The sequence below is a fragment of the Geotrypetes seraphini genome, chromosome 19 (genome assembly GCF_902459505.1).
Source record: "Geotrypetes seraphini chromosome 19, aGeoSer1.1, whole genome shotgun sequence".
Lineage (NCBI taxonomy): Eukaryota > Metazoa > Chordata > Amphibia > Gymnophiona > Dermophiidae > Geotrypetes > Geotrypetes seraphini.
Window position 1 is genome coordinate 36,444,906 of NC_047102.1, and position 15,861 is coordinate 36,460,766.

The 15,861-nt window shown below is 42.4% G+C and overlaps 1 protein-coding gene and 1 long non-coding RNA gene across 3 annotated transcripts in view; one reads left to right on the top strand and one right to left on the bottom strand.

Annotated features, from left to right (window-relative positions):
- LOC117352380 overlaps window positions 1–15,861 on the top strand; it is a 255,037-nt gene that overhangs the window by 203,799 nt on the left and 35,377 nt on the right. The gene's annotated exons all lie outside the window — the stretch shown is intronic.
- B4GALNT4 (beta-1,4-N-acetyl-galactosaminyltransferase 4) overlaps window positions 1–15,861 on the bottom strand; it is a 153,271-nt gene that overhangs the window by 58,558 nt on the left and 78,852 nt on the right. For both annotated transcript variants that reach the window (XM_033928835.1, XM_033928834.1), the window contains exons 4-6: window positions 9,045–9,140; window positions 8,168–8,258; window positions 1,002–1,102 (exon numbers count right to left, since the gene is read on the bottom strand). In XM_033928835.1, coding sequence (XP_033784726.1) covers window positions 1,002–1,102; window positions 8,168–8,258; window positions 9,045–9,140 — 288 coding nt within the window. The remainder of the gene's footprint in view (window positions 1–1,001; window positions 1,103–8,167; window positions 8,259–9,044; window positions 9,141–15,861) is intronic.

Consider the following 15,861-nt stretch of genomic DNA (forward strand, 5'->3'; position numbering starts at 1 on the left):
CCACTCTCTGGGTGAAGAAGAACTTCCTTAAGTTTGTACAGAATCTATCCCCTTTCAACTTTAGAGAGTATCCTCTCATTCTCCCTACTCTGGAGAGGGTGAACAATCTGTTTTTATCTGCTAAGTCAATTCCCTTCAGTATCTTGAATGTTTCGATCATGTCCCCTCTCAGTCTCCTCTTTTCAAGGGAGAAGAGGCCCAGTTTCTTTAGCCTCTCATTGTAAGGCAACTCCTCCAGTCCCTTAACTATTTTTGTCGCTCTTCTCTGGACCCTTTCGAGTAGTACCAATGTAATTTTGTTAAAACTAAAAGTTATCCTAAATCTAGCCAGCCAAAATTTCATTGGCTAGGTTTGGCATACTCCTAATGCACCCGTTAATTATTTGGTGCCTGCAAATTCTGAGTTCTCTAGAATTAGCTATGCTACATTTTTCAGTTTCAAAACTCCAGACTTCATGTACTAAACTATTAAACATTCTATCAAGGTTAGCAATAACACAGGCTATAATTCAGACTTTAAAAGGGACAGAAGTAAACTAATCAATGTATTCAGGCATGAGTTTTTGAGGACCAGATTCTACTTTGTCATATGTTTAATAAGATTGCATTACATTTCTAGACCGCAAAACCTCTCGGATCAATGCGGTTCACTGGCCCTTTGTCCATTGTGCTATAATTCAAGTAATTCCAGTTTTACTAATCCCATCAACATTGTGGGGATAAAGAAGAATTTCCAAGCAAATCTTGATTATGTTTCATGTCATTTTCTTTGGCACAAGGCAAAGATTAAGAAGAGCACAGACAGTAAATTTGAGAAACTGAAATAATAACCAGTATACTCAGACTCAGGTGTGAAATGCATTCCTCTCACTGTACACAGAAAACTAACTTATCTTGAGTGTACCCCTAGCAGTCTCTTTGATATATCACAGAATTTCACACCACCAAATGTTTCCGTTACCATCCCACAACATAACAATTAGATTAACATGGCTTCTTACCGTTCCCACAAACACCAGCAGTTTGGCATTGGCTGGAGTTTCATCTGTGCTGAACCAAAATTCTGAATTATCATCAGAAGCAACAGCAAACTGGAAATCTCCTGTACATAAAAATGTGAAATTAAAGTAAGACGTGGACACAAGTAATAGAGACAGATTGGCATTTCTAGATGCCAGTTGCCAGCCTGTACCTAACACTTCCAGGGTGAATTGCCTCACCCTGGAGCATCTGTGTGGGCAGGAGAATTTGACAATATGAAATCTGAGAATAAAAATTATTTTAACATTTTCATTAAAATGAATTTGGATTTAATTACTGTATTCACCTTTTCCAAATCTGAACTCAGCTGCAAACAGATTCACAAATTATTTAACCTGCTCAACGTCCAAAAATTCACTTAACTTTGAGAAAATTACCAAATACTTATTGCAGTGATTCCCAAACTTTTTACTCTGGTAGAACCCCTAAAATATTTTTTCATACACTGAAGGAACCCTCAATTTATGTAAACATATATGTGTTCATACAAACAGATTCTACAATCCAGTTTCTTATGAAACAACTGAAAAGAGTTTGAGGAACACCAGGGTACCACAGAACATGGTTTGGGAATCACCGATTTACGGGATGATAATTTTACAAGTGAATGGAACATGCAGAATAGTGTTTCACATGCTTAAGTGTGCACTTTTAAAATTGTCTGAAGTATACAACCATAAAAGTAGGAACTCAGACACAAAGAGGACAATCTACTTCTAACTGGTCTCCCGCATTGTCGCCTCTCCCCCTTGTAATCTGTGCAAAACCCTGTTGCATGACTCATCTTCTACCAACTGTGCTACACTCATGTCACCCCTCTCCTGAAGTCACTTCACTGGCTCCTTATCTACCAGTTTAAGATCTTATTGCTGACCTACCGCAAGGTAATGGCGGAAAGAAATCACTAATGTAATGTAATGTTCATCCCCCCTGTGCTGTTGCAGTAAGACTTTCGGCACTGCACAGGCATCTTTCTGTACCACCATTCAAAAATATTCCTCTTTCAGTCGCATTCCTTGATCTGTTTTCTTTTTTCTCCCATTACTACCTTATTCATTTTTTTAATGGCTACACCCTTAATTTAAAAGTTGTTCTTTTCTAAATTCACTCTTCAGTTGTTCACACAGTATTCACACACTGCTGGTGAGACTCCCAAATTGTATTTTCATGAGAATAAGGACAGCAGCACCCTGACACAGAGTATTTCAATAAATATCAAAACAAAATAGAATAGGATTCTTGCATGGACAACTATTTATTCATTTTATTTATTTATTTAAAACTTTTCTATACCTTTTAAAGAAAAAACGAAATAGTTTATATCACATAAGAACCAACATAAAAATCTTCATAATTAAACAATTTCTTCTGTTCAAGTGACGGTTAATAAATCACTAAAATGCAGTAACAACTGAGTTTTTAACTGTTTCTTAAACTGGTGCCGATCTACACATAGGTTTCCTTTTATGAAACTGCGATAGCGTGGGGAGCCGCGCTGAATGGCCTTCGCTGCTCCCGTCACTCATTGAGTTCCTATGAGCATCAGGAGCAGCGCGGCTCCCCGCACTAGAAACTGCTATCGCAGTTTCGTAAAAGAGGGGGTTAGTCTTAATTGGACCACCAAAGCATTCAACACCTTGACACCAGCAATACACAATGTCATCGCTCTTGTATCCATGTATTAAAGGATGACCTCCTTCTGGACACCCTTAAAACACCTTCTATCAAGAAATGTTCTTGTACAAACCCTCAGAAATGCCACCACGTGTTCAATATCTTTTCATAACACCTGGATTTACACATTGAATCCTCACCGGGTCACTCCTAATATTATTCTTTATGTGTGTTTTTTTTATATATAACTTCAACCTTCAGTGTATAAAGTTAATAAAGTTATAAAGTTAATAAAGCATAATTGCTACTGTACTTAACTTTCGGTGGTGGTGGTAAGGGACAAGTATACCGACATGTTTCACCCTTAGGGGGTTTCCTCAGGGCTACAGTCCCTTGGTTTTGTTCACACGCCGCTAGACCACCCGAAATGCTGCTATCAAGATCGCTCTTGTATCGGCATAATTTCTCTGGACTATTGCATTTAATAACCTTTGCTTTTCAGATCGTAAAGATCTATTTGGCTTATAAAGCACCACAACTTGCTGAAAGTACCAGGCTTTTAAATTCACGGCAATTTAATACACGTACATTCTGTTATTCAATGCCACCATATGTAGAAGCACTGGTGTTGAATGTATGAAGACAATGCTATCTCAGCTAACAGCTATCTCAGCCACTATCCCCCAAATACTGTGGGCTAGATTCACCAAGAACACCGATCGTGTCCCAACCACTTTGCGACCCAATTCACTAACCTCGTGGCCGATCAACCTCTGATCCGTGCATGCAAATGAGGGGAAACAGCAAGCAAAGTAGGAAGGACGCGATTCACTAAACTCAAGCAGGAACACCGATTGGGCTGGCCGATCCAAAAAGAAGCGACTGCTGAGGACCAATCACTCACGGCCCTGCCAACTCTCCTGCCCCGACTCTACAGTACTTTCCAATGGTGGTTTTTTTTCACTCAGCTTCAATGCTACAAGGAGAAATTAGGTTCTTACCTGCTAATTTACTTTCTTTTAGCCTCTCCAGACCAGCATAGGACCCCACTTTGTCTACTGTTGTGTTCTTGTGTGCAGATTTTCATTTTTCGGTCGGTTTCTAGTATTTTTCTAGGGCCAGGGAGATTAAGAACAGCGGCTATGGCTTGGCTGGCGTAGCTGGCAAGCTGTGGGGACCTATGCTATTTGCATTTGTTCCTTTCCATTTTCCAACAGCATTTCTGTTTTTATTTGTTAATACTCCCGTTCGGAGTCCTATTTGTTTTCTGTATATAGTTCTTAATTCTGCTTGGCCATTCGGTAGACTGAAGTAATTAGGGAGGGGTCACATGATGTGTACAGTTCCAAATTTTGTCTCAGTCTCCACCTGCTGGTTATGATGAGATATATACCTGCTTGTAAGATTAATCCTATGCTGGTCTGGAAAGTTGCTAAAGAAGTGTTTGATTCTCCTGTTCCCTGCTGCCCGGACTCTACTGCTTTCTGCCACTCTTTCCTGCAGTGCAAGCCCATGGTTTTAACCCACGGGTTTAAAGCGGGGCTGCACTACAGCGAAGGGGGACGGGGAGAGCGAGCACTGCAGGCAAGGGAAGGGGGAGAGCGGCAAGCACTACCTGTAGTCTCTGCAGTAGTCACGAGCATCGTATCACCCAAAGGGAGTCACCAAGCAAATACATTCAGGCATTACCTGAAGGAATCAAACAAGTTTTACATGCTGTTTTTGTAAAAAAAAAATTTATAAGCAAGTAAGACAAATGAAGCAGCTAGAACAGATGGGAGTAGCACAGGATTTTACATAAGCGAGGCAGCTTTGAACAGGAAAGGCAGAAGAGCAAGCGCTTGCGCAGACCATCTATAGGCAAAGAAAATGGTCTGCGCATGCGTCGGGATCGCTGGAGAGCAATCCTTGCGGTCGGTAGGGGTGTGTGATTCCGGTCGCCCTCATTTGCATGAGGGCGCTTCGTGAATCAGCCCCCCGGCCACGGATCGGATCCGATCGCTCATAGATCGGATCCGATCCGTGGCCTTAGTGAATCTAGCCCTATATATGGTGCTCAAAATTGCTTGCGTACATTTGAGTGCATGCCCAATTTCTAAGAGCAATTTAATTGAGTGATAACGATCAATTATTGGTGCTGATTGGCATCAATTTGAATTTCCACGTGTGTCTTTCTAGTTGGTACTCTATAAAGACGCGCATGTAGATTTTAAAATGCAAACGGAAAAAGTCCATGGGAGGGGTATGAGCAGGTCGGGGCATTCCTAGAATTTGTGCGCAATGGGATAGGAGACAGCAGATCCACGCTTAACTTAAGCATGAGGATTTACATCACGTTTCATTTTGTGTAAAGTTTCACACCCAAGGTTGGTGCTATGCTCTGTTCTATAATGGTTGCCCATCTCAGATTGCTTTTTACACAATACCATTCAGAGCTTTTTCTTCTGCTATCTATTCTATCTTGCCTTATCTGTCTAGCTAAGCGGTTTAAATTAGAACAGTGATTAGAAAGAGATTTCAAATTTAAAGTGAGAATGAGAGGGGGGGGAGGGGATGTTAGTGGATGGTGCTGGAGAGAGGAAATCCTGTTACTAAGATTCTGGTGCACAGTATGTGAACTTCAGCAAAATATTACAAAAGATCACTCCCATGATTTTTCACACATGTCCACTATTAGTCCACATACTAAGGGGCTCATAATAAGAAAAAAAAAAGTTCAAAAAGTGGCCGATGGTATTTGGACGATCAAAAAGACAGATCGTCCAAGTACCGGTAATCAAAGCTGGTTTTAGACGTATCTAAAACCAGCTTAGGCCTTTACCCTGCCTCTGAACGCCTAGAGCGAAAAGGGACGTTTTTGGAGGAGTGGAAAGGGCGGGAGATGGGCCGACCTAGACTTAGTCATCTGGCAGCCATAACCAAAAAGGTTTGACAAGTTGCCAGACGGAACTTATACGTTGACTTAGACTAAGTCAAAACAGGCATAAGTTCCGAATAGGGGCCGCTGAGTTGATCGCAGCTGCTACGATCAGCTCAGCAGCCCAGGCAACCTGACCCCCCCCACACACACACTGGTAACAATCGCGGCAGGAAAGATGCCTAATCTCTCCTGCCGCAATCCCCCCAACCTCACGATTACCGGCAGGAGGGAGCCCAAGCCCTCCTGCCGGAGACCCTCCCCTGAACCCTTGAACAGCTGACCGGCAGGAGGGAGCCCAGGCTCCTCCCTTGTGCATCCCACAATGCACCGGGAAGGGGTAGGCCCGCCATTTGGAGGATGACAGGCCTGCTGGCCAGTCGGCCGGCCAACTTTCCAGGTTAGAGGGGGAGGTCCTTGGGGATGTGTGGAGTTTCAAGTTTATTAGGTTTTTATATACCACCTATCAAGGTTATCTGAGTGGTTTTACAATCAGATACTCAAGCATTTTCCCTATCTGTCCCAGCAGGTTCACAATCTATCCAACGCACATGGAGAGGGGGGGGGGTTCAGGGGAGGGCTTCCGGCAGGAGGCAGGAGAGATTGAGCATCTCTCCTGCCACGATCGTTGCAGTGTGGGGGGGTATTCTTCGGCAGGACAGATTGAGCATCTCTCCTGCCGCGATCGTTGTGGGGGGGACAGTTCCAGGATTCTGTAACTGGCGTTGTTTTTGACAGGCATCCTTCCTCCCCTTTTTCCACTATCTTGGAACTCCTCGAATCCCAACACCACCAGATCTACTCAAAAATTTAAACTATTCTTCCCCTCTTTAAAAGGCATATCCCATGCAGGAAAATTAATGACATCCCTCTTCTTCAGGATCACCGAACTCTGGAACAGCTTTACTATCCCGCTTCGGAGTCTGACCTCCCTCCAACTCTTCCAAAAACATTAAAAACATGGCTTTTCTCTAAAATGTAACGACCTCTCCCTCTTCGATATACTAAGTCTCTCTAAACTTCTCTGTACCAAGTTCTTCTACTTTTCTTTTCTATATCAATTCCTGTAAACCGTGCCGAGCTCTACTTCTGTGGAGATGATGCGGTATACAAACTTAAGGTTTAGTTTAGCTGCCGGTTACAAAATCCTGCTTTTAGGTGAAGGACTGGCTCCTTCCTTCGCTTAAAAGGTCTTGTTTTGGGCATTTGGGACTTGGGTGATTTTGTGGTTGAGACTTTGTCTTAAGGATAGTGGTGGTTTGGGCAATTAAACTGGTAAACGTAGAGGTAGGCCATTCTCAAAAAAAAATAAAATCTAATTTTGGACGTGTTTTTTGAGAATGGACTGTTGTCTGCTTTCTGCATCTAGGGACTTAGGCCAAAAGGGGACTTAGACATTTTTTTTTTATTATGCCCCTCCACATTTCTAGACCAAGATATGCCAAGTGGTCTTTATCTACCATTATTTCTTACATGCTTAAACACAAACAGTGGTATGGCAAGGGCAAGTGGTGCCCCTCCCCCACCCTCTTCTACCATCTCCTGCTCCTTCCCGATCCCCCCTGCTGCATGCGTCCCCCTTCCCTTCCCCCATAACTCTTTAATTTTCCCAGCACAAGCAGCATCACAAACTTGCTGCCTGCATCATGTCAGTTCTCCCTCACTTCCTAGGCAGACCCGGAAGTGACGTCAGAGAGCGCCATCACTGACACAGGAAACAAGTTCATGATACTGTTCGTGGCGGGAAAATTAAAGAGGTACAAAGGGAGGGAAGGGGCGCACGTGCGTGGCAGGGGGAGTTAGGAAGGAGCAGGGGCAGATAGGACGGGTATCGGTGCCCCCACCAAGATGGCAACTGGTGCAAATACCTGTTTTATGTGCATAAATAGCTTTAAAATTGTCTCCTAAATAATCAATACTTGTATCATGGCATCAAGCTGGTTGATAGTCAGCCCATGCGGCAGGCAGCTTTGTTTTTAAACGCTGCCTATCAGGGGCAAAATTAGACCTAGGCATTCATTACTGATCCTTATCTGCATACTGGCATTACGTATCCAGATCTTTAGCAGTGCAAAGAAGTTATTTAGGAAGTGCCAACATTCAGCGAGAGTATGCAAATAACTAACTGGGCATACTCAGAACTGCATTTTATGCAATCCTACTTGCCCAGTTAATTATCCTTGCAGCGCCATTGAACATCACTGGTACTTGGATAACTTCTGGACCCTCTCTGACTCTGTCTTGGTCCACTCCAGCGAAAAAAACAGATAGTACCAGAATAGTTTATCCAGATTTTCAGCAGCACTATCGTAAATACTGCTGTAAATCTGGGTATGATCCAAATCAGTAGGACTTTCTAGGTAGAAACCTCTCCTACCTGGATATGTCCCACTAAATATTGACCACAACAATAATCCAGTGCAATTACACCTAGCTATGAAAAACATGTTTCTCAATAATTGAAATAAAATAGACCCTACTATAATTGCAGCAGAGCAAAACAGACTTTTTCTATAAAATACTATACTTTGGCCACATAATTTTTAAGTGAAGGCCTGGACAGTCAGGAAAAGGAGTAACACCCTATCAACTTACCATCCTTGAAAGGGTGAACGTAACCAAATATTCGTAGTCCATAATTCTTCCATTTTGGAGAGACAGCAAGTTTCTTCACAGTAGTACGAGTCTTAAAAAAAAAAAAAAAAAGCAACACCAATAACAAAATTAGAAATTGAAAGCCTGACTCTGTTCTTTCCAGCCATTTTAGGAACTATAGCACAAGAAGTACAATGCTCTCCCCTTTTGAATACCTAAAAATATACTGTCACCCCTGGTGCAAATTTTCCCTTGAAACCTGGCCTGTGTTGGGTTTCATATTGCTGTCTTCAGAAAAAGCACCACTAGAAGTGGTAGGAAATCCCCACGGAAGCAATCAAAGAAACAAAACAAAGTGGAAGGGTCGAGATGTTCCAGAAGAGGTCCTTATTGTCAGTAAGATAAAAACATTCAGTGATTCAACACTGCATGTGTTTCAGTACTCCGGTACCTTCCTCAGGAGTCTTGAAATTTGTTAAAAACCAAACGGGTGTGTTTTAAAAGTAGGTTTTGAAAAAAATGCTACCTCTCCTATAAAGAAGATTTAGACTGGCTCTCAATAAACCAGTGCAATGAAATTCTCTGGCTCACTGTTGCAGAGGGCTTCACCGAGTTTGATCCTTGGCAGGAAAAGCCCAGCTGTGTATCAAGTTTGGAGCTACATTTCAGTAAAAATTTTCTGCAAGGCTAAGAACTAATGTGTGCTGGCTGCTTAAGAAAATAAATGGAATTGAGAATTTCAATAATGGGATCAATAATTTTAAAAAACGTATGTTTGTGAGCATTCTCAGATACTCTGATTTTATGAGCCTCATCAATTTTCAGAGCATTACAAATGACAGCGTCCTTCAGAACACATCAAACTGGTTCTGCTCACATGAGGGTAGAGGGGGAAATGGAGATTCTTCCTCAGCTGCCTGACAGCTCCTCCACACCAGTCTTCAAATACATGCAGGTTTGCCTTCCCTTTGTTCTATGCCACAAGAGACAGAGAGGAAACAGAAGAAGTTAAACATAAGTTTATTCCAATCACACTTTATCTAAATCACCTAGTTATTCGGAATGCATGGAAATAAAGGGGATATCCTTTTTATTGAATTGGTAATTCTAGAACTGGGTAAGTACAGTTATGTGTGCCATATAATTGACACTTTTATGTGTAAGTGCATTATGGTATATTCTAGAGTGTGTAACTGCAAGGGGGGTTGCACATGGGCAGAGCACGGGAAGGAAATGGGTTTCTACCTTATGCACATAACTTATAGAATACAGGCAGTCCTTGAGTTACAGACGCCCATCTTAAGTATGACTCATACTTAAGAACATAATTGTGGCTTCACTTGATTTCACTGAGCAGTATTTCCAGTGGCAAATACTCCTACACTTCTGTAGCAGATTCAAGAATGATGTAAGGCCACATGGTTGTGCATGCTATTCTGGTAGGGACAGTTGGCTTTTTGTCAGCTGGGAACAGAGATAAGCAGTAGAGAATGACACGGGGACAAATTTTTCCCCATCCCCGCAAGAACTCATTTTGTCATCCCATCCCCACAAGTTCTTTTCCTGTCCCTAGGAGTGGGAGTGTGTGGCCTCAGCACTCTGGGGTTGTAGGTTCCAACCCACGCTGCTCCTTGTGACCCTGGGCAAGTCACCTAATCCCCCATTGCCCCAGGTACATTAGATAGGGTGTGAGCCCACTGGGACAGGCAGGGAAAAATGCTTGAGTAGCTGAATGTAAACCACTTACACCAGGGGTAGGGAACTCCAGTCCTCGAGAGCCATATTCCAGTCGGGTTTTCAGGATTTCCCCAATGAATACACATTGAAAGCAGTGCATGCACATAGATCTCATGCATATTCATTGGGGAAATCCTGAAAACCCAACTGGAATACGGCTCTTGAGGACCAGAGTTCCCTACCCCTGACTTAGACTATAAGTAGTTTATAAATACTTAAATAAATTAAATAAAAAAATTCCTGCAAGCTCTGTCCTCATCTGCACAAGCTTCAAACACTTTAAAATCACAAGTGTTCAAAGCTTGTGCAGTTAAGGCTTTTAGAAATGGGACAGTGACAAAACTCGCGGGGATGGGACGGGAAAATTGAGTTCCTGTGGAGACAGGGATACATTTATCCCTGTGTCATTCTCTAGTAAGCAACAAAAATCTGAAAATCTACAAGTTCTAAATGACATAAAAATCCGACTTAAGAACAGCTTTGAAAACAACCAGGGGACTGACTGCTTGTACACAGTTATGTGCACTGCAGGGCAAACTTAGGCGGATCCCAGACTTGGCTCAAGTGGTTGCCCCTAAATTTAGGTGTACCAATTCAAGTTCTTTAACAGAACTGGCCCAGATGCCCAGATAGAATAAAGGGAATGGGATGTGGATACACATTCAAAGCAGTTTACATATAGAGAGGTACCTATTTTGTACCTGGGGCAATGGAGGGTAAGTGACTTGCCCAGGGTCACAAGGAACAGTACTGGGATTTTTTTTTCCAGAATCTTTATTAATAATTTAAATACATTTAAAAAATTTTTGTCTTTCATATTCAATCATTAATTAATACATTAAATCATAAAGCTAATAATTTAGCTAATAATTTTCCATCTACATTAATCAAAGAAATCGGCCTTTAATTCAAAACCAACAAGGGATCTTTATTTGGCTTTGGAAAAACAATAGTTAAAGATTCAGCCCTAGTACCTGTAATACAACCCTTATTCAGTTGATCCTGATATAAATTTAATAGATGAGGTAACAAAATATTTTGAAATGATGCATAAAATTCTACCGTAAAACCATCACCACCTGGAGCGGATCCAATTCTAAGGGACTTCAATGCGGATTGTAATTCTTTTTGTGAAATAGGTGCTTCTAGATTTCCCCTCACATGCTCGGGAATTTTAGTTTCCTCAATCAACTTTAAAAATTCTAGCCCTTCTACTTTTTTAGTTGAATAATGCTCAGAAGAATACAAGCTTGTATAAAATTTTAAAAACTTTTAATATATTATTAGTTTGATAATGAATTGCCTTATTTTCATCTATAATAGCTGTAATATTTATTTTTCTCTTTTTTGCTTTTAGATAATTAGCTAGTAATCTTCCCGCCAACCAGGGGAGCAGGGAAGGGGTGCTGCTGGACAGGGGGGAGGTAAAAGGAAGGGAGAAGGGCTACTGCTGAACAGGGGGAGCAGGGAAGGGGTGCTGCTGGACAGGGGGAGCAGGGAAGGGGTGCTGTTGGACAGGGGGGAGGTAAAAGTAAGGGAGAAGGGCTACTGCTGGACAGGGGGAGCAGGGAAAGGGTGCTGCTGGACACGGGGGAAGGTAAAAATAAGGGAGAAGGGCTACTGCTGGACAGGGGGAGCAGGGAAGGGGTGCTGTTGGACAGGGGGGGAGGTAAAAGTAAGGGAGAAGGGCTACTGCTGGACAGGGGGAGCAGGGAAGGAGTGTGACTGACATACAATTGGCAGCCACTTTTAAGGTGGCCACCAAGAATGGCACTGTTTACAAAATCCATTACTTCCTTGATTCAGCTTGATCTTAGTGCCACATTCAATTATCCTCTACTTATGGCATAACTGAAGGAAATTGGATTAACTGGTACAGTTTTGAATTATTGTAGTTTAAATCTTAATTCTCTGGATTTAAATCAAATGAATTTAAATGATGAAACTGAATGGTGGGCGTGTTTGCAATTTCATCTGCCGCTGGAAGCGAAAGGTGTGATTGAAGATATGGCTGTCCAGTCATCATTGTTGAGTATGGAGAACACTCAGTTTAAATCTGGTGTGTTGTCCCTTAACAGTATCTTTGGTTCTTTGCAGATTTCAGGTATCACCAAGAGATATGTTAAGAGTTTTTTTAATAAATTCATATTAGTGTTGTTGATTTTTTTTTGGGGGGGGGTCTTTTTTTCTCATTGCGGTTGTTCAGACTTTACAACAAGAGTTTACTCCCAATTTTCTTACCACTGGCTCTGGTAAGGAAAGGGTTGATTTTTTATTGTGAAAATAAATCTTAGTTTTGACCATACCATACAACTTTTCGATTTTGTGAAAGCACCATGCCTATTTAAACCAGTCAGTATTTTTTTTTCCAGGGGGGGGGGGTTAAGAGGGAGAGATACTTTTTCTACTGAGAGGCTTTTGACAAATGAGAAGTAAAAGCAAATAATTGTCTAGAATTTTTTCTCAATTGACTGTGCCTCAGAGTAGAGGTTTTAAAAAGGGTATGGACAAGTTCCTGGAGGAAAAATCCATAAACTGTTATTAAGGCAAACATGGAGAAAACCACTATTTATCCCTGGAGTTATTAGCATTGAATCTTGCTACTGTTTGGAATTCTACCAGATACCTGTGACCTGCAATGACTACTGATAGAAGCATAATACTGATCTATAAGGACCATTGGTCTAACCCGGTGTGGCTATTCTTATGTTCTTAAGGAGGGAGCAGAAGCCAGACTCAGGAACTGAATGCATCCTGTCTCTCTGCAGAACTGCCACCAAGTTGAAGTGTAAACAGCAGGAATCACTTAGGGAGATGCATAAAAGAGCTTTTAAATGTTTTAAATATTAACATCAGAAAAGAGAATCTTAATGGTGTTTAATTGCCATTCAAATTATTTATAAAAAATGGTCTGCGAGTTCTGTGTCTTGAAATAAGGATTGCAACAATGCCATTTGATTGAAACACCAGATTATTATGTCTGTTACAATTTGGAGACCAAGGTTTAGCTGTAAAGGCAAAAACAATTTAAAATACCCTTTTCACTGACAAAATAAAATGTAGCTATTACTTAACCACCAGGTGGCAAGATCAAGCAAAACTGTGAGGAAGGTAGCAAAAGGCATACAATGTCATCTTCTTTTTAGATTCAATCCAAGCATTTTCAGCAACATCCAGAGGATCAACTTAAACCTGTTGCATTTAGCATCCCATATTGTTTTGAAAAGTTACTACCACTAATTATTTCTATAGCGCTACTAGACATACGCAGTGCTGAAGAAGACAGACCCTGCTCGAAGGAGCTTACAATCTAAACAGACAAACCAATAGGATGCCATCGATACCGTTAAGGGAAATGGTTAATCGCTAGCTATGTTGGTGGGCAGTGGGGAATGGGGTTATGGATTGAAGGCTATATAAAAAAGGTAGATTTTCAGTTTGCCTTTAAACAAGGGAAAGGAAGGGAAGGGGCATGGCGGACAAATTCATGGAGTTTATTACAGACATGGGGCAGCTAGATGAAAGAAATGAAGTCTGGAACTGGCAGTGGAAGAGAAGGGTACAGCTAAGAGCAGCTGATCTGAAGAACAGAGTTTTCTGGGAGGTGTACAAGGAGAGAGAAGAGAGGAAAGATATTTAGGGGCTACCAGACTGGAGGTGGGACTTCTCTACAACATCCCTGTAGGTCTCCTCTATGTTCTTCTCTGTCTCCCTCAGCTCCTCCAAGTCTACTACTCTACCCTCAAGGGAATGTACTCATTCCCTGAGAGCTAGGAGCTCTTTGCAGCGAGCACACACATATACCGTATTTTCACGCATATAACGCACATACGCGTATAGCGCGCGGGAACAACGCATTTATGTAAAAAAAATTATATATAGCACGCACACGTGTATACCGCGCATGCTGCTAAAACCTCCTCCCACCACCCCCGCTTACTCTCTCTTCTGGCCCTGTGAACCGGCATCCTCCTCCCCCCTGCTCATATCACCCCCCTCCCCACCACGATCTTACATCCCCCCCAGCACTACAAAGACATCGCTTACCCCGATTGGGCACCGGCAACAGCACCAATGCACAGGACGTGCCAGTGCCAGTGCCCGAAGATCCTCCCTTGCCTGGGCTGGGCTGGGCTGGGCGGTGTGAGGGAGATCCTCCCTCTTCCCTGTGCTGGGCTGGACTGGGCTTTGAGCATTTGCGCATGCTCAAAGCCTTCTGGACTAGGCATGCTAATATAGGCTCCCAACTTTAGATGGACTTTATAGAATTTGGGAGATAGAGAAGACAGGTGCAAATCAACATTTCATCAAAGTAGAACATTTGGCATAGTTTTGCTTGACAAACTCTGCGTAAAACCTACTAGAGAATTTGCACCAAAATGGCCACTTTTGACAGTACACGTATTTATTAAAATCAACTTAGTGCCTTTCTGAAGAAATTTACGAAAAATAATGTAAAGCAAGTATGACTGGACATTGACACTTTATAATTACAATGACAGTAGGGTCAAATAACATAGGACAGTGGTTCGTAAACTTATCCTAGGGGACCCCCAGCCAGTCGGATTTTCAAGATATTCCTAATACCTATGCATGAGGCAGATTTATATATAATAGAGATGAAGGACATGCAAATCTGCCTCAAAGGATCCAAGAGGAAAAAGAACAAGGAACCGGAGTGGCTCACTGTAGAGGTGAAGGAAGGAGGATTGCGAAGATCTGCAACGTGACATAATGAAGCTCGAGAATTGGCATCGACATGGCAAATGAGGTTCAACGTGGATAAATGTAAAATGAAGCATGTCGGTAACAAAAATCTCATGCACGAATACAGGATGTCCGGGGCGGTACTTGGAGAGACCTCCCAGGAAAGAGACTTGGGAATTCTGATCGACAAGTCGATGAAGCCGTCCGCGCAATGTGCGGCGGCGGAGAAAAGGGTGAAAAGAATGCTAGGAATGATAAAGAAGGGGATCATGAACAGATCAGAGAGGGTTATCATGCCGCTGTACTGGGCCATGGTGTGCCCTCACCTGGAGTATTGCGTCCAGCACTTGTTGTCGTACACGAAGAAGGACACAGTACTACTTGGAAGGGTCCAGAGAAGAGTGACTAAAATGGTTAAGGGACTGGAGGAGTTGCCGTACAGTGAGAGATTGGAGAAACTGGGCCTCTCCTCCCTCGAACAGAGGAGATTGAGAGGGGACATGATCGAAACATTTAAGATAATGATGCGAATAGATTTAGTAGATAAAGACAGACTGTTCACCCTCTCCAAGGTAGGGAGAACGAGAGGGAACTCTAAAGTTGAAAGGGGATAGATTCCGTGCAAACCCAGAGAGTGGTGGAAAACTGGAATGCTCTTCTGGAGTATGTTATAGGGGAAAACACCTTCCAGGGTTTCAAAATAAAGTTGGACAAGTTCCTGCTGAACTGGAACGTACGCAGGTGAGCCTGAACTCATTTAGAGCACTGGTCTTTGACCTGAGAGCTGCCGCATGAGCGGACTGCTGGGCAGGATGGACCACTGGTCTGACCCAGCAGCGTCAGTTCTTATGTTCCCTATAAGGAAACTGAGCTAACAAAAAGACGGTTTTACCTTTGCACAGTCCTCTCCCCTCTTCTTGAAACAAGTCCCTCTCCAACTTTTAAAGATGTGGTTCCCTTTCCCCTCAGTCTCTCCTCCCAAGAAATTTTCCAGAGGAAAGAAAGCATTGCATACAAATGATGTTTGGGAAGGTGAGGACTTTGGGGGAAATATCTATAATGTGGACTGCTAAGGGCATAAACAAGACAAACATATGATATGTCTTATCTTTTCTATCACCCGATAAAAGCATTTATCACCACGAAAGCTCAGCTGCAGCAGCAATAATTCAAAATCTATGGTGAATAATCTGCTGTCAGCCTGAAAGGGAACATTATTCAGACAAAAACACATTGCTGCTCCACTATAG